We start from the raw sequence: 18,252 nt of genomic DNA, 5'->3' as shown, positions 1-18,252 counted from the left end.
ACAAACAAGAAATTAGCGGGGGACGCTGCGCACGGAGCGAGACCCCTGCCTCTACGCCTTCGAGGACGCAAAAGAACGAAAAAAGTTATTAAAGTTTGGATCTCCCCAATTAATTCGTCTCTGTTCGCCCATTTTTAATTAAACATCGCGAAGCTGCTTTTGCGTGTGCATTTCGTTTGGTTGGTTGTTTTGGTGTTTGTTTGGGGGGGGGGAGCGAAAGCTTCCCCCCCTTAATCTTAATCACACATAGAGCAAGTAACGAACACGTGCGAAGCTACCCCCCGAGAGCTTCCCGCGGAGCACGCGGCGCGAACCGGGAAGAGGGGTTTGCGGGATCGCCAGCTCCGCTTGGTTCCTGGCAGCACGCGGTGCCCGGGAGACCCGGACTTTCAAGAAGCCAAGATTGTTAGAGACGGATGCGGGGCGGCTCCAAACGCGGGCATAAGCGGAGAAGCGAGTGTGCAAGTGCATACGGCCGCATTGGTGTACCTGGGAGGGCGCGGGTTGGGGTGTCTGCGAGGATCACAGTTTGCGGAGTGTGTGTGTGTGTGGGGGGGGGGGGGTTTACACGTGCTCCTGCACACTTTCCCGGGTGTCTGGGGGAAGCGAGCGGCTCGCACCCCAGGAGCACGCAGATCCATCTTTGCCGAGGAATCTCTTTAAATATTCAGTGAGAAATAATGGCATTTGAAGCACCACCTATGGAAACATTATTATCTTCATTCTTCAACATCAGCCCCACTGATGGCTTCGTTTGTCTTTTTATCAAAATCTACTGTAACCAACAGGACCTGGGGAGAAAGAGCGAGGGGCAGAGGGTGTGTGTGTGTGCGCGCGTGTGTGTTAGGAACCGAGCGAGGGCAGAAGAGAGGAAAAATAAGCGGGAGAAAAGGTGAAGAAAGGGCGAACAAGGAGAAAGGAGAAGTTATACCAAGAAAAATAAAGTCGCCAGGAGGAAAACAGAAATATTCACCCGCACACAAAAGATTTAGGTTTAAAAAAAAGGGGGGGGGACGCAAAGAAGCTAGAGAGAGTCATGGGGGAGCGCAGTAGGGTCCGGAGTACCCGAAACTCTACCCGAAGATTGGTGCCCACTTCGCGCGAACCGACTGCGTTCCTCTCCAGACTCCAGGGCGCTCCCGAATTGGGGCGTCCTTATGAGCCCTCTCCTTTCCCGATCGCGAGATAGGGCAGGGATTGTGTATCTGCACCCCCCTCCTCCCCATTACTCAACAGAAGTTTAGTTTGTCCCTCGGGCGCAGGACTTCGGGAACCTTGGAGCGAGGAGACCCTGAGGCGCGAGGGGGAAGAGCTAGGCTGAGACGAGGACTGAACCTCAGGTTCGCGGGCGCCCGAGCCCAGCGGAGGGAGTGCGGACCCCGGGATCCCCATTCCGGGCTCTGGGGCTCGGGTGGGGAGGCTGCATCCCAGCCTGGGGAGATGGAGCTGGTGCGAAAAGTTTGGGCGCCGCTGTCGGCAAGTGCCTGAGAGGTGGAGGCGAGCTTCTGCCGGGCCAGACAGCTGCAGACAAGGACCCCCCGCTTTCACTCCCGGCTCAGCTCGGCCACCTCGCCAGGAGCCCGGGGCACGGCCCCCTCCCCCAGGTCGGGGAGCCCAGGGGTCCCGGGGACTGGCCTTGCCCGGAGCCCGGCGGGGCAGGCCCGCGCCTCCCGAGGCCAGGGGAGGGTTGCAGCGTGCTGGGTAAGCGGCAGCCCCTCCCCTCCCCCCGGCTGGAGCTGAACTCGGATCCCAGGCCGGTCCCCGCTCGCCGCCCGCCCCGGGATCTGCGGCGCCACGGCCGCCGCCGCCTCCCCGCGGAGTGACGCACCCTGCAGCCAACCCGGGCAGCCGAGGGGGAGGTCCGGGAGGGGTCCTGGGCGGAGCCGGGCCGCCCCCTTATCCCACGGGCTCGGGGCCGCTTCTCCCGAAAACTTCAGCCCTAATTGTCCTGGGAATGTCCGAGGTAGAGAAAGGGAGCGAGGGAGCAAGCGAGAGGCTGGAGGATCGGGGCCCTTTGAGGAGGATCGGGGTGGCGGGAGAGCTGCCCCTCCCCCCCAAAGCCCCAAACCCGTCATGTTCCCAAACCTTTCCTTGGTCCTCTTCTCCGCGCCCCGCGAACCCGGGATCCAGGGGATGGAGAACTCGGGGCGAAGGAGCGCCGAGCCAGGCGGCGAGCGGGAGGGAGGCCTGGCCGCGGGCGGGAGGCGGACCGGCGTGGGGCTGGCTCTTCCCCACTCGCTTATTTTTTTTTTTTTTCAATGGGTGTGGGGGTGGGCTGCTTTCTGGGAGCTCTTAAAGAAACGAAGAAACACTCAAGAAACGGGACTTCCTCCCCCCAAATCCCGCCACGGGACTCCCTCCCCCCGCGGGCCGGCGCGCCTAGCGCCGGAGTTGGGAAGTTCGCCGCGCGCCTGCAGCCCGGGTCCCCAGGCCCCGCCGCCCGGCCCCACCCCCCACCCGGGGAGGCTTAATTCCGGGGAGGGCATGCTAATTTGGGTCGGCCCAGCCCTGGATGGGGGAGCCGAGGGAGGGAGGGGGGCTCAGGCCGGGGTGCCTGGTGCGCAGAGGCGAGGAGGCAGGCCCCCGCTGGCCCGGCCGCGGAGTCCCTGGCGGTCGCGAAGAGGGTTAACCCAGTGTCGGGCGGCGCGGCGCGCAGAGCCAGCCCCGCGGCCGGCTTATTGGGCCAGCGCGCGGAGAGACAGGGGTCTGCAGCAAATCACGAACTAATTGATTAAGGCGAGCGGGTTTGAATAGCGCTGGCCCGGTGCCAATCGCCTTTCAAAGAGCCCCTCTATGATTAATCGCAATGCATTATTGATAATCATAATTATAGCAGGACACATGCGCGCTGCGCCCGGGGCCGGGGAGCCGGGGAGGGGGCGGGCGGGCCGGCGGGCGGGGGGAGCCGCCGCCGCCGCCGCCGCTCGATTTCCGTAATTTTGAGAAGATTTTTTTTTAGTAATTTTTTATTCTGCCCCAGCTGATGTTTGAGCCAGCATGTCGCGGAGGAAGCAAGCGAAGCCTCAACATTTCCAATCCGACCCCGAAGTGGCCTCGCTCCCCCGGCGAGATGGTGAGTGCTCCGGACCGCGCCGCGGACACACACACGCGCACACACGCACTCGCACTCACACTCACGCGCATTCGCACCCACGCACACGCGGCTGGCTCCTGCGCCCACCGCCCCGCCGCGGCGCCGCCGCCGCGTCCCGAATCGCCTTTTCGACTCCGCGATTTTTTTTTTTTTCTTTTTAATTTTCAATTTGCCTTTGCTGGGCTTCCCCCCTTGCAATGGGGAAAGCAAACACTTCTCTCGGCAGGATCTTTCCGGAGTTGTTGGGTCCTCCTGTGGGGAGGAGAGAGGGCACGCCGGCCTTGCTTCTCCGTCCCGGCTTTTCCGCCAAGCTGCGGCAGGGGCCCGGGTGCCCGGCGGGGCGCGGGTGCGGGCAGAGGCCGTCGGCCCCTGCCTGCGCGGGGCTGCACGGGCTTCCCGGCCCGCGCCCGGGGCCCCGGCCTGGCCTCCGCCGCCCTGGCCCTGCTGCCTGAGGGAAGGAAGTTTACTTTGTGCTCTGGGCTCAACTCGGAACGCGGGGGGAGCTCCCTGCGTCGCGCTCCCCCTCCCCCCAACGTTCCCACTCCTCCTGGGCCCGCACCGCGGAATGGGGTGCCTTTGGGAGTTCGGAGCTGCAAGAAGATGGGGACCTGTGTCGGGGCGCCCGCGCCTGACACACCGGGGTGGAGGCCGGAGTGGAGAGTGCTCTTTGCTGCTGGGTGCTCCCCAAACTGAGTGCCGGCAGACGGGGCAACAAAGTGTCGGGGTCCGGCTACCCAAGTTTATCCCAGCATCTCTTCTCCCAACGCATGCATCCCCCGCGCCCCCAAGAAATCTTTAAACTCGGTTGGCTCCCGCTGAGGATCGTGGTACCTTGTACTTCCAGGAGTCGTAAGGGTCGTTTTTTCCAGAGTTGGGGGGCTATCTAGCCACGAGAGAATCCCCCTAAAACAGAGGCACTAGCTTCTTACGATGGAGACGACAACTGAGGGATCCCGAAGGGAACGAACAAGTCCAGAACAAAGTTTGTGTTAGGGAGCTAAGGCCGAGAGTGGGAGAGATCCGGTCAGGGAATCGGGGGTACAGAGGGAGGACACCTCGAATCCTTCCTTATTCCTAAAGGTGTTTCACTTTAGGGGCCTCCGAGCTCCCAGGCCCAGGGCCAGAGGCGATGGAGCGGTGCTCGGGCTCGGTTCCCCGGGCACAATGTTTGCCCCTCGGCTGCGGAAGGACGAGGGGCAACCCCCAAGCGGTCTCCGCGACTCGAGATGCTCCAGTCCCGGGCATCATTTTGGGGTGTGGAGGAGGGAGCTGGACCCCGATAGGGCTCCAAAGCGTGCCCTTTGGTCGGCACCTCTGTCCCCTAAACTCTGCGGCCGCCCGGGCCCCAAGGTCCCGGGGTCCTTCCTGAGAGGCCTGCTTCTCAGCAGAGCTGGGGCGCAGGGACCCGCGCAGAACCCAGGCAGAGAAGCGAAGGGACTCCCACCCCCTAAACCCCGACTGTCCTGAAAGGGGACTCCTGGCGTGGGGGGTCCCTTAAGAAATTGGGGAGAACAGAGACCGATTAAGGAATTTGTTTACAATATTTGCTCCCTCCACCCCAGTACTTCCTCGAGCTTCAAGCCTTACCCAGAGCCTCTGCGATTTCTCAGTCCTCTGAGAAGAACCCCTGATCCCCGCTTTCCACCCCAGGCGAGACCGGGTAGTCGAGGTACAGTGAGGTGAATTACCCAAGGCCGCTGCCACGGTATTTTTCTGGGTTTTTCTCAGCTGGTTTCTTCTGCATCTCACTCCCACACCCATCTTTCCTAAAGTTTCTGGTGAGACCTTCCTCACAGTAATACTGTTACAGTTAACAGTTTGTAGAGGACCAAACCTCATGGGAGGAGAGGCAAGAGTTTTGTAAGTCTTTTTTTTTTTTTTTTTTTAATAAATGTGTACTGATTTTCTATATTTTCAAAAAAGAAAAAATAAAGGCTCAGGCTTCCCGGAGAATTGATGCTTGCTAGATCTTTGCCTTTTTCCTGTCGCCTTCTGAATCCGGAGTTTTTAATAGTTAAGGCTTCTCATAAAGCGATAGCATAAAAGGAGTTCACTACCTCTGACCATTATTATTTATTAGGACTGCTTTTTTTTTTTTTTTAGTTTATTTGAGCTTTGAGGTAAGTTACTTAAGTCACTGAATCAAGTTTCCTTTCTTTCTTTTTTCCCTTTCTTTTACTTTTTTCCTTCCTTCCTTCCTTTCTTTTTTTTCTTTTTTATCCCCAAAAGCTGGTTCATTGTCCTAAGAGGCAGTAAACTGTTAGGGGCACCGTAGGAAACACTCGCCTCCCAGCCCCCTTTCTCACCTCTCCCTACCCCCCTCCTTTTCTCCAGTTGTAATGGTTTTAGATTATGACTGTTTTTACATGGTTGAACAATAAGTTTAGGAGAAGCTGCCTAGAGGGTAGATTTTGTAATAGGGTTACAGGATTTAGTATGTTGTAATAATATTAGTACACAACTAATCCTCCTCCATGTCTGATTTACAGGAGGGCCTTACACACTCCAGTTCTTTTTATTTGGGAATAGTTGTGAGCTACAGAGAACTGAGAGATCATGACTTGTCTCCAAGTTACCTTTAAAAAGTCACCACCTTTCATGCAGTATATTCAGCAACCCATTCTTCTATCCACCCAGAAAATACACTTCAAAGAGTTGTCGGGTTCTGTTTTTTGGTTTGCCGGTTTGTTTTAACCTACACAAAATTGTTAAATTTTTAGAAGATAAACCTTTCCTTAAACAATGTGGTTCCTTTTTTTTCTATCTTGAAATGGGCTTACAATATGGCAAATGAAATGCTGAACATACCAAATGAAATCTAGTCGGCAGTGCCCTTAGCAGATGCTGGCACCTCCAATTTCGTGACCTCGGCCCAGAGTGGGAGCTAGAAAAGTTTGTAGACCCCAGTTACCACAGCCCTGAAGGAGCGACTCCCAAGGCCGGGAGCAGCCAGGCTTGCTGTGCTGCATGTCACGCCTGTGTGTGTTTAAGTGTGTGCGCGCGTACAAAGAAAATCCCAGCCAGGCTCAGCAGCCCCGAGGATAACTTCATCGGAACAAGTTCAAGAAAACAAGATTATTTGGTCAGTCTTACGATGTTCATATTTTACTTCTACTTTTGGTGCAGCTATAAAACCCTAAAATAAACTGGGGGATTTTTCTGTTTCCTATGAAACCAAGATTTTGGCACCTTACTTGTCTCTTAAATGATATTCAACAAGTCTCGAATTACTTGTAGAAAGATGACTGCCATTGGGAAAATTATTTACCGAGATAAATAATTCTGAGGAAAGGGCACATTAGAATCTAATGATTTTATATGTGGGTTCTTTACTAGAGATTTGGATTTCAGAGGGGTGTGTATGTGTGTGTGTGTGTGTGTGTGTGTGTGTGTGTGTGTGTGTTGGGTTTTTCTTCTTTGGGTGGTGTTTTTAAGATTCCTGGAACTACATGGATGGCCCACTCAGACTCCATTCATCTATTAAGAAAGGATTTCGGTGCCCAGCCTTTTCAAGGAAAAGATCATATTGGAAGAAAGATAAAAGCATCATGAACTGGAGATAACACCCTGCCTCTCATATAAAGTATCATAAAAATTCCTCTTATTTATATTAATAATGAAATTCCATTATTTACCGAAGTAATTTACTCATTGTGAGCAGCTTAATGGCAACACATTGATTTCTGGGCCCAAAGGTTAGAGAGAACTGTAATTAATTGCTTTTTTTGAAAAACCGACACCTGCACGATAAGGCAGTTGGAAAGTACTCATGTTTAATCAGGCCTATTTTAAGTTTGTGGTATAATGGAAGATTCTGGTTGAGAAAATGCAAACTGTTTAGGGGGGATTTGCTGCAGGCTGTACATACTTCCAAAAATGTGACAAACACACAAACAAGCGAAGGGTGGATGGACACGAGAGAGCGTGTGTGAAAGTGGATTTGTGATACCGAATGTTTTGTGATTTATTTTACATCCAGGTTCACCTATGGTTTATAGGCACGAGTGCCAGTTTATAGGTTATTCTTTGGGGACTTTATTTCATTTCTTTCTACTTTCGCAGGTAGCAAGTTGTCTTGACCCACAGTCCTTTAGAAAGCAGAAACCCAAATTTTTAACGCAGAGATCTTACCGAAAAGCTGGGGGAGACTTTGACCAGCAAGTTCAGTTTTTTTGAAATTGGGAAAAGCCAAGCTCAGTGGAGGAACCAGAACTAATTCCTTCTGCAGACTTAATTCGGTTTTTCTAAGGTACCTCCTGATACAGCTAGCCCAGTCTTCCCAAATATTCTTAGATTACCAAAACGGCAGTCATTGAGCAGTTGAACGAAGGAGATGGTAAATTATCCCAAGAACCAGCACCCCTCCCCCTCCAAAAGAAAAAAAGTCGGTGTGCCAGGCTTTGGAAAACCTAGATGTGTCGAGCTGTTTTAACCTTTGCTAGCCTCCTCCCATGCAGAGGTGACAAGGTCCAGATCATAATATGTCCTTCAGAATCTTCCCAGTGACCCCCAAATTGAGTCTTGCTAGTCACTTAGCAGGAAGTTCGAAGTTTATTTTAGTTTCACCTTATCAGCTTGGCTTCTTTTCCTAACCTTATTCCCCTGTCACCCTCAGATGCCAGACCCCCAAAGGGGAAGATTGACAGGTAGTTCCCATAGCTCAGTTTTACCCTCAAACAACAGGGATTTAGTTTCTTGTGCCTTTGCCAATGTTTATGTAGTCAAAGTTTAGATCTCGCCTTAAGCAGTCTCTTTTACGCGTCACTGGAAGAGGAAAGCCACAAAGAAGTTTTTGAACAAACCCTTGCAACTGGAACCCCATCTAGTGTTCAGTTTGATTCATCCAAGGGGAAGACATTTTCCCCTTTCATTTATTGTGTACATTAGGTGGGCTGGTATCACGATTTTCAAAGGACTGTCTTGTCCGTGTTGTTATTTTTTCAGAGATTTTTCCCTTGTATTCTTCCCCTCGAGAATACGCTAATCCCAGCCAGAACAGTGAGGGGACTTGAAGGAGGCCAGTAAAATGTGTCATGTGGTTGCATATCCCATAGAAGAAACTTAAGACATTACAGAAAATATGCAGAGCATATGTGGCGGTGTTGAAAATTGCTTTGGAATCTTAAGCTGGACATTCGGATGCAGGTTTTTCCCAGGTCTGTGAAAGAAAAAGAAAACAAGAGAAAAGACCAATCAATCAAAAATGTTTGTGATAGCCTTTCGAAATTGGTCTACAAAAAGGAGCAGCCAGTTAAAATGATAGGTTCCAAAATCACAATCTTGTGAGGTTTTATTAAAAATGTTAATGTGATCTGAGGGTAATGGGAAGTAAAGTGAAGGGTCTTTCCGGGGAGCTCCAAAAAAGAAAACGCAACATGGTACAGTAGGGCTGTTGTGTTGTTTTGTTTTGTTTTGTTTTCCTGGATGGCTAAACCTTTCAGTGTGGGGCATAGTTGTATTTTTGTTTTCTCAGCAGACAGATACACTGGAACACTTCAATTTTCTGTCTCCTATTCTGCAATGTTTAGTTCAGATGATGAAAACTGACACATTTGAATTGGGCATCAAGAACCTAAACAGTACAATGAGAACTAAAACATCTGGGATTTTCATATACATTGGCTGGAGCTATAAGATCACCTCCTCTCCTGACCCAGAGCGGGGAAAAGAAACCCAGAAAATTCCAAATATCTTTTTGTGTGTACATACTTAGAAAACCACTACTTCTTAAATTTTTCTATATGACCACGATTACAAAATTAATTTGTATGCAAAATCCATAGAAGAGGAACTGGAATATTGTTTTCACCATAGTACAGGGAACAAGGCAACTGTATTTACTATAAGGGGGTCACCAGTTGCAATCCTGTGTAACAGATTATTGAGAGAGATGCAAGATAGCAAATGGTCAGAAAAATGAATTAGAACATGTTTGTGTGTGTGTATATCTTATTACAACTTAAAATATTTCCTTTGGTAGTTAAAGATTCAAACTAGTCCTCATGTTTTGTCTTTTTTTTTTTTTTTTTTATAAAGCTGTTTCATTGGAATTCTGTTCAGAAGGCAGATAGATTTAAAGTTAAGAACTATTATAGTGTAGCGACACCTGCTTTTGAAATAAATCAAAATAGATATCAGGATTTTTTTTTTTTTGGTGTTCATAAACATCAGGAAATTAAATTATTTGACTCTACAGTGAGATCAAATGTCAGCTTATTAAAATGTGAAAATCTAAGCTAAAATATGGGCAGCTTTTTTTAAACACAGTCTCTTTCTTAGAAGAAGGCAGGCACTTATTTTTAAATGTCTATATTTTCCATCCAGTTAGCACAACCCTAAATGTAAAAATGTTCAGGTCAAAAAACTTGAAAATTCTCAAGTGAGTCTTGAAACAGCACAAATGCAGAATTGGAGCACAGGAAAGTAATAATCAGCTAAATCCTGTAAAGTAACCTTTTTATTTTCTCTCTATATTATGAGAATATCAGATGTTTGCAAGTTATAAAGAATTAAAAATGCCCTTTAATCGTGAGCACAGATGTGCTAAATATTTGAAGCAACTGCATTGTAATGTGTACAATTGATGAAGTCAGTTTTCTGATTTCCCTTGCTAGTTATTTAGTTCTGAATCTGTCATTATTTGTCTAAGCCCAGCTGACCAAGCAAAACTGTGTTTTAAAGTGGCTTTATGTTTTGATAAATGTGAGCTGGTTGAAAAGTATTTTCCACTGAATGCAGAGCTTAATAGAACATGCTGACATAATAGTTTTAATGCATTTTGTTGAAAATGTGTGAACAAACAGAATAGCTTTTGTTCCTTCATAATTGGCTGTAAAAGTAGATGGAAACATAACCATTACATATGGAAATGTGCAAAGAGAAAGAAATAACATTTCGGTTGAATATATTAGGAATTGCATTTCCTAGTTTAAAATAAGCATCTGAAATGGATGCATCATTTAAAATTGGTTGTCAAAATAAGAAACTTTAAACAGAATTTTTGTCACATTATTTTCATCCCAAGTTAAGCAACATAACTTTAGCGTATTTTGTTTACATTATTTTAAAGCAGTGAGAGAGACAGAAAGGACTTAAAACAGCACCTTGAATGTGCAGAGGAATCCTGTGCCAATTAGGATGATTAAACGTTAAATTAAAACTGAATCATTATTGGTATTTTCTGCTCCAACCAAGATTTGTTTGGTATTGTTAATGCATTTTGCACTATACCCTTGCGGAGATTAAAAGATGGGTATTAGGAAAGCTAGCTTGTTAAGTATAACTTAGCTACTCAAATAACCCTCCCAGTGAATAAAGTGCGCATACATTTGGCATACTTTACCAGGGCTTCTAATCAACTGTGGTATCACTCAAGGCAAACAGAGTTAAGGAATTTTCAGAAGTTAGTATTTGGGTATTAATTATATTTTCTGGAATGCAAAACTACTCAAGCTTTTCTTTTCTTTTTCCTTTTTTTTTTTTTTTCATGTTTACTATAAAGAGGAAAATGGCAGGCTCTTTTGAGTCAACTCTAAGTTTACTGAAAAAGCATTTTGATTTTGCGTTTATTCATATTTGCAATTAGTTTTTTTTTTTCCCCCTGCAAGTTTTCTGGGAGATTCAATTTGGAAGTCATGGAAACTAACTATTATCTGATTCAGTTCTGCAGAAAAGCACACAGGGAGGTAATCCTTGAATTAAACAGTTTTTTTTTTTTTTTTTTCACAGCCTTCGGAGATGACCACACACCATTTGTACAACAGAAGTTGGTGTTCCCCATGCTGGGCAAACAATGGGACGCCATCCTGTCTTTGAATAGGATGTTAGCTTGGAGTTGGAGATTTTTATGTTTAAAATGGATCTTAGTGAGAAGAAATCTGAGCAACCAGTGGAAACAAACATGAAATAAAGGGATTTTATAATGAAAGGTTCAGGACAATCTGTTAAACAATTGATAACAGTTAAGAGCAAACTGTTTTTAAAGGCATTCAGACAAGGAGAATTGCAAAGCATTTCCAAACTGGAAACCAAGAATAATTCTTCACTTCCCCTTAACTGCACATCTTTCTTTAAGTTGATGTTTAATCAGAAATGTAAATCCTGTGCCAGTTTTTATACATAGAAAGAGCACTTTTGTTGAAATATTTAGAGGCATAATGTTGCCATTTGGAGCATAGTGGCATATATTCCTTGATTAGTGGGATGGTAGCCATAGTTGCATTCTTTAATTTTAAAAATAAACATGCCACAGGGTGATATATAGGTGCCAGGCAGGCCTTGTAACGGATTATGATCATTGTGTTTCTCTCATGTGTGTGTGTGTGTGTGTGTTTATGTGTGTGTGGCGCACGTTGCTTTCTCTTTTGTATTCAACTGAGTCTTGAGCGGTCTGGAGGATTTCTTACTGATGTGGCTAAAGTGTGCTTGTCACGGATCAGACGTAGCTCAGGTTCTAGGTAGGGGCTGGAGGTGATTTTCAAGTTGTCAGTCTTCAACTTGGTGATGTGCATTTTTTTTCCCCTTGTCAACCACTGATTGGAACCTGAATGACTACAAATTAGTTTAGTGACAGAACAAACTGTCACAGATATCTTTGAATCAGTTGAAAATGAATAAGGTTGACAGAAACTCAAGAGCCTAATAAGTCCTCAGGATGGTGGCTGGACCGTCTCTGGATGAGTAGACAATAACGTGTATAAAATATTGGAAATCAATATTTTGCTATGGAATTTCATTATGCACCAATGTCTGCAGTTCGCAGTATTTTATATTTTGATGGATTACCTGAAGGTCATGGCTCTCGGAGATACCAGATTGATAGGAAGTCCTCCAACAGCCTAAAAATTTAATCATGATTGTTCTTAGGGAATATTGATTGTTTTTCAGGGGCCACAGTTTTGAGTTTCGCAGGGAGAAAAGAGTTGATCAACCCCTTTCTCTCTTTTTGAAGTCATGGATGTCTGGGTGTCCTGGCTCACTCGCTAACCCTGCTCCTTTTGACGTTTGCAGGAGACACAGAGAAGGGTCAACCCAACCGCACCACTAAGAGCAAGGATGCCCACGTCTGCGGCCGGTGCTGCGCCGAGTTCTTTGAATTGTCAGATCTTCTGCTCCACAAGAAGAACTGTACTAAAAACCAACTAGTTTTAATTGTAAATGAAAGTCCAGCCTCCCCACCTGAAACCTTCTCCCCCAGCCCCACTCCGGATCATCCCGAGGAACAGATGAACGACACGGCTGACAAAACAGAGCAAGGAGACTGCAGTGACCTGGCGGAACCGCACGGACCGGACAGGGAAGAGTCCATGGAGGTGGAGGCCCCAGTGGCCCACAAAGGCGCCAGTGGCCCCCTGAGCAGCGGTGACGACTGCAGCGCCCCCCCAAGCTGCAGCAGCGGCAGCTCCTGCACAGGTACCTCAGCGATCACAACCTCTCTACCTCAACTCGGGGACCTGACAACACTGGGCAACTTCTCCGTGATCAACAGCAATGTCATCATCGAGAACCTCCAGAGCACCAAGGTGGCGGTGGCCCAGTTCTCCCAGGAAGCGAGGTGCAATGGGGCCTCCGGAGGCAAGCTGGCCGTCCCGGCCCTGATGGAGCAGCTCTTAGCTCTGCAGCAGCAGCAGATCCATCAGCTGCAACTGATCGAACAGATTCGTCACCAAATATTGCTGTTGGCTTCTCAGAACACAGACTTGCCAACATCTTCTAGTCCTTCTCCAGGTACTGTACGAACATCTGCCAACCCCTTGTCCACACTCAGCTCCCATTTATCTCAGCAGCTGGCGGCAGCAGCTGGGTTAGCACAGAGCCTCGCTAGCCAATCTGCCAGCATCAGCGGTGTGAAACGGCTCCCCCCCATCCAGCTACCTCAGAGCAGCTCTGGCAACACCATCGGTCCACCCCACAGCGGCTCTTCCCCCAGCGTTCACGTACTGGCGGCGGCAGTTCCCACCCCATCCTCGGAAAAAGTGGCTTCGGGTGCGGGTGCCTCCCACGCCCATGCCGGCAACCCCGCGGTCTCGGCATCCTCCTCACCAGCTTTTGCAATAAGCAGTCTATTGAGTCCTGCATCTAATCCACTTCTACCTCAGCCGGCCCCTGCTAACTCGGTTTTCCCCAGCCCTTTGCCCAACATCGGAACGACGGCAGAGGATTTAAACTCCTTGTCTGCCTTGGCCCAGCAAAGAAAAAGCAAGCCACCAAATGTCACTGCCTTCGAAGCAAAAAGCGCTTCGGACGAGGCCTTCTTCAAACACAAGTGCAGGTTCTGTGCAAAGGTCTTCGGAAGCGACAGTGCCTTGCAGATCCACCTCCGTTCCCACACCGGAGAGAGGCCGTTCAAGTGCAACATCTGCGGGAACCGGTTCTCCACCAAGGGGAACCTCAAAGTCCACTTTCAGCGCCACAAAGAGAAATACCCTCATATCCAGATGAACCCCTATCCCGTGCCTGAGCATTTGGACAACATCCCGACCAGTACCGGCATCCCCTACGGCATGTCCATTCCTCCAGAAAAGCCGGTCACCAGCTGGCTAGACACCAAACCGGTCCTGCCCACTCTGACCACTTCAGTCGGCCTGCCGTTGCCCCCGACCCTCACCCCCTTCATCAAGACCGAAGAGCCAGCCCCCATCCCCATCAGCCATTCTGCCGCCAGCCCCCCGGGCTCCGTCACAAGTGACTCCGGGGCTCCCGAGCCGGCCTCGAGAAACCCGGGTGGGCTCCCAGAGGAAGCGGAAGGTTCCACTGGGCCCCCCTCCAGTGGCAAAAGCGAAGAGAGCGGCGTGGTCCCCAGCTCAGCCCCAGCCGTGAGCACCGGCGTGCTGAGTTCCCTAGCATCCGACGTTGGCCCAGGCAGTGCCTCGACTTTCACCAACCCTTTGTTGCCGCTCATGTCCGAGCAGTTCAAGGCGAAGTTTCCTTTTGGGGGACTCTTGGACTCAGCCCAGGCTTCAGAGACATCCAAGCTTCAGCAGCTGGTCGAAAACATTGACAAGAAGGCCACTGACCCCAATGAGTGTATCATCTGCCACCGGGTCCTCAGTTGTCAGAGCGCCTTGAAGATGCACTACCGCACCCACACCGGGGAGAGGCCCTTTAAGTGTAAGATCTGTGGCCGGGCTTTCACCACGAAAGGGAACCTGAAAACCCATTACAGCGTCCATCGTGCTATGCCCCCGCTTAGAGTCCAGCATTCCTGCCCCATCTGCCAGAAGAAGTTCACGAACGCCGTTGTCCTGCAGCAGCACATCCGAATGCACATGGGGGGCCAGATCCCCAACACCCCAGTCCCTGACAGCTACCCCGAGTCCATGGAGTCTGACACGGGCTCCTTTGATGAGAAAAATTTTGATGACCTAGACAACTTCTCCGATGAAAACATGGAAGACTGTCCTGAGGGCAGCATCCCGGACACGCCCAAGTCCGCCGATGCGTCCCAAGACAGCCTGTCTTCCTCGCCTTTGCCTCTAGAGATGTCGAGCATTGCTGCTTTGGAAAATCAGATGAAGATGATCAATGCCGGCCTGGCAGAGCAGCTGCAGGCCAGCCTGAAGTCAGTGGAGAACGGGTCGGTCGAGGGGGACGTCCTGACCAACGATTCGTCCTCGGTGGGTGGTGACATGGAGAGCCAAAGTGCTGGCAGCCCGGCCATCTCAGAGTCTACCTCCTCCATGCAGGCTCTGTCCCCATCCAACAGCACCCAGGAATTCCACAAGTCACCCAGCGCCGAGGAGAAGCCACAGAGAGCAGGGGCAAGCGACTTTGCCAATGGTTTGTCTCCCACCCCAGTGAACGGTGGGGCTTTGGATTTGACATCTAGTCACACAGAGAAAATCATCAAAGAAGATTCTTTGGGGATCCTCTTCCCTTTCAGAGACCGGGGTAAATTTAAAAACACTGCTTGCGACATTTGTGGCAAAACCTTTGCTTGTCAGAGTGCCTTGGACATTCACTACAGAAGTCATACCAAAGAGAGACCATTTATTTGCACAGTCTGCAATCGTGGCTTTTCCACCAAGGGTAATTTGAAGCAACACATGTTGACACATCAGATGCGAGATCTACCATCACAGCTCTTTGAGCCCAGTTCCAACCTTGGCCCCAATCAGAACTCGGCGGTGATTCCCGCCAACTCGTTGGCGTCTCTCATCAAGACAGAGGTCAACGGCTTCGTGCATGTGACTCCTCAGGACAGTAAGGACACCCCCACCAGTCACGTCCCTTCTGGGCCTCTGTCATCGTCCGCCACGTCCCCAGTTCTGCTCCCAGCTCTGCCCAGGAGGACCCCCAAACAGCACTACTGCAACACGTGTGGCAAGACCTTCTCCTCGTCGAGTGCCCTGCAGATTCACGAGAGAACTCACACTGGAGAGAAACCCTTTGCTTGCACTATTTGTGGAAGAGCTTTCACAACAAAAGGCAATCTTAAGGTACCTCCCTCCATCTGTACCTCACCCAGACCCACCCCAGCAGCCCTCTTTCTCTCGTGGCCATTGACTGTTTGTAAGGTACGTTCCCAGAGTCTTCAGTCCAGATAGTCAGGGAGAGAGTTCTCGAAAGGGAACCTGTTGCATGTGACTGATGTGGAGAAATGTGGGTGCCCGTGCAGGTCGGGATCACGGCAGGGAGTAGGGCAGGCTGCAGCTTGCTGAACGTCAGAGCGCATTGAATAATTTGGTACCTAAGCGAAGCGGCGGCCTAGTCCTGTTGACTCGCTAAGTGCACCAAATGAATTGCTTTACCTACCAAGTCAGACAGCCCAGCGTTGCCATGGGGTATTGATTAAAGACCTCCATGTGGCCTGTGTGCTGCCCGTATCACTTAATAATTACAGTTCTCCTCAGCGTTGGCATCTATTTTTTCATAACTGCAGTCCAGCGTGGTTTGTCTCTCTAAGAACAGTAACGTCACTGCTCTGCTAATGGGTATTATGATAATTGATCATACAACATTTCCTACTGATATGTGTTGGAAAGAAAGCAAATATGCTTAAGTTCTAGAGCAACAGTTGAACACTCTTACTGTGTACATTTTTCTGTTGACAGAGTATTTCTCTAGAGATTGCGGCCAGTAATGTGAAATGAATAATTACTTTCTGGCTTTTTCTCTCCACGCACAGGCCCTCCAATGGGCAATCAGTGAGGGGCACTTTCTTCCCATCTGAAAAGGACATTTATAGGGTAAAAGGTGTCAGATGCAATACTTACCATGGCAATGAGAGTGGACATAACAATTCTCACCCTGAAAGGAGCTATCTGCGACTGACTGGCTTGCTTGAGGCCATTATAAGCTAAATACAGGTAATAAAAAAAGGAGTAAGTAAGGCATCCTTGCCCAGGCAGAGGCAAGGAGGCCCAGGGCTACAGAGAGCAGACACCTTATTACCAGCAGACTGGAGTGGACGGTTCTTGTTACCCTTCCCACTGTCGGGCAGGTAATAAGAATAGACATTGCAGCCACTTGCCCTGTCGAGTGCTGGGATATGAGTTGAGACAGATTCAGCTATTCAGCTTCTCCCTTCTTCTCTCTCCCCTTTTTTTCTCCCTCCTCTCGTCTCTTCCCCCATCCCAGGTACACATGGGCACTCACATGTGGAACAGCACCCCTGCCCGCCGGGGTCGCCGGCTCTCCGTGGATGGCCCCATGACATTCCTAGGAGGCAATCCCGTCAAGTTCCCAGAAATGTTCCAGAAGGATTTGGTGGCCAGGTCAGGAAGTGGGGATCCTTCCAGTTTCTGGAATCAGTATGCAGCAGCGCTCTCCAACGGGCTGGCGATGAAGGCCAACGAGATCTCGGTCATTCAGAACGGCGGCATCCCTCCAATTCCTGGAAGCCTGGGCAGTGGGAGCAGCTCACCTGTTAGCGGGCTGACGGGAAACCTGGAGAGGCTCCAGAACTCAGAGCCCAGTGCGCCCCTGGCTGGCCTGGAGAAGATGGCAAGCAGCGAGAATGGAACCAACTTCCGTTTCACCCGCTTCGTGGAAGACAGCAAAGAGATCGTCACAAGTTAAATCCGCTCTGGCTGGAGAAAGAGCATCCCCGTTCAGAATGAGACCCAGGGTTGCCTCCTACTCCTTGCCCCGTGCCCCCCACCTTCTGGTCCCCCCAGATCTCTGAACTACAACATTCTGAAGACATTCTTTTGTACCTTGTTCAACTTCTAGAGTTCTAAGAAAGCTTATTTATTAGTGATATAACCTGGCTTTGCAAACAGGATGCAAGCGTTAACTTTGGTCTTCTGTATTTTTGGACTAAATACTAATTGACTAGAGTCCTGTAAACTTGCTGTAACATTTATGGCAATTGCAAGTTGCCCTGCTAGGCGGTCTTAATCTGGCATTAACTTATTTTCTATATCCAGTTTAATATGAATCTGGTGTTGATGCAATGCCTCAGTGATGCATTAGATCTCTAATAAAATCTGTATATAAATGTACACTTTGATCCTGCTGGAAAATTTTATCAGCAAACACATTGTCTAATCTTTCGAAACAAATTTAAGGAAAGGACTGAAAGTACAAAATGAACTGTGTGATTCTTTGAAAGGTTTGGGTTTTTTTGATTTTTATTCTAAAATTCAATCTGCTCTTTTTTTTTTTTTTTTTTTTTGGTAGATTTAACCCTTTCCATTTTGAACTGCTATTTGTATCGTGCTTTTTACTTGAGTCGTCCTCAATGTTAATAAGTTTCTGTACAGTGATAAGCACGCAGAATTCTCTAGAGAAAATACAAGTGTTGTTTTGGTAGTTGAAACTAAGACGTAACATTTTGCCTTGTAGGTATATTCACAATAGAAAATGTGTGCTGGAATTTCACAATGCTGCTAAGTATAGCATCTTGAACAACCTTCAGTGGAGAAAATGTAGATGCTCTTGTATATACAATAACAAATATCACTTTCATTAAAATGTACATATGTTCCTTACAAGAGCAAATGCTCCTTCTTGATCAAGAGAGCAGGTATAGTGTTTGTTTATTTTGTATTAGGTTATGGAAGAAAAAAATTGGACTGTTACATGCACTTTCTTGGAAAGTTGAAAGGAAAGGGGGGTTCCAATTTCTTTAACATTTAATACTTACTAACAACAGAGATACTGTAATTTTACTCAAGTAATCAAATACATTTTTTTTTGCAACAGATAAAACAAAA

General features: G+C 48.7%; 1 protein-coding gene and 1 long non-coding RNA gene across 3 annotated transcripts in view; one reads left to right on the top strand and one right to left on the bottom strand.

Annotated features, from left to right (window-relative positions):
* Positions 1–2,365, bottom strand: part of LOC132354006 (uncharacterized) — a 26,879-nt gene extending 24,514 nt beyond the window's left edge. The window contains exon 1 of the long non-coding RNA XR_009499128.1: positions 2,086–2,365. This is a non-coding gene — a long non-coding RNA (uncharacterized LOC132354006). The remainder of the gene's footprint in view (positions 1–2,085) is intronic.
* Positions 1,680–18,252, top strand: SALL1 (spalt like transcription factor 1). 2 transcript variants are annotated; one of them, XM_059905519.1, is made up of 4 exons: positions 1,680–1,701; positions 2,981–3,073; positions 12,104–15,535; positions 16,677–18,252. In XM_059905519.1, exons 2-4 carry the CDS (start codon positions 2,998–3,000, stop codon positions 17,111–17,113), a joined length of 3,945 nt encoding a protein of 1,314 aa, XP_059761502.1. In that variant the 5' UTR covers positions 1,680–1,701; positions 2,981–2,997; the 3' UTR covers positions 17,114–18,252. The 2 variants fall into 2 exon arrangements, with proteins under 2 accessions (XP_059761502.1, XP_059761503.1); XM_059905520.1 differs by lacking the exon at positions 1,680–1,701 and adding an exon at positions 1,947–1,963.

This window comes from Balaenoptera ricei, chromosome 19, assembly GCF_028023285.1.
Source record: "Balaenoptera ricei isolate mBalRic1 chromosome 19, mBalRic1.hap2, whole genome shotgun sequence".
NCBI classification, from domain to species: domain Eukaryota; kingdom Metazoa; phylum Chordata; class Mammalia; order Artiodactyla; family Balaenopteridae; genus Balaenoptera; species Balaenoptera ricei.
Note: the sequence above shows the minus strand (reverse complement) of the source record. Positions and strands in the feature narration are given on the sequence as shown.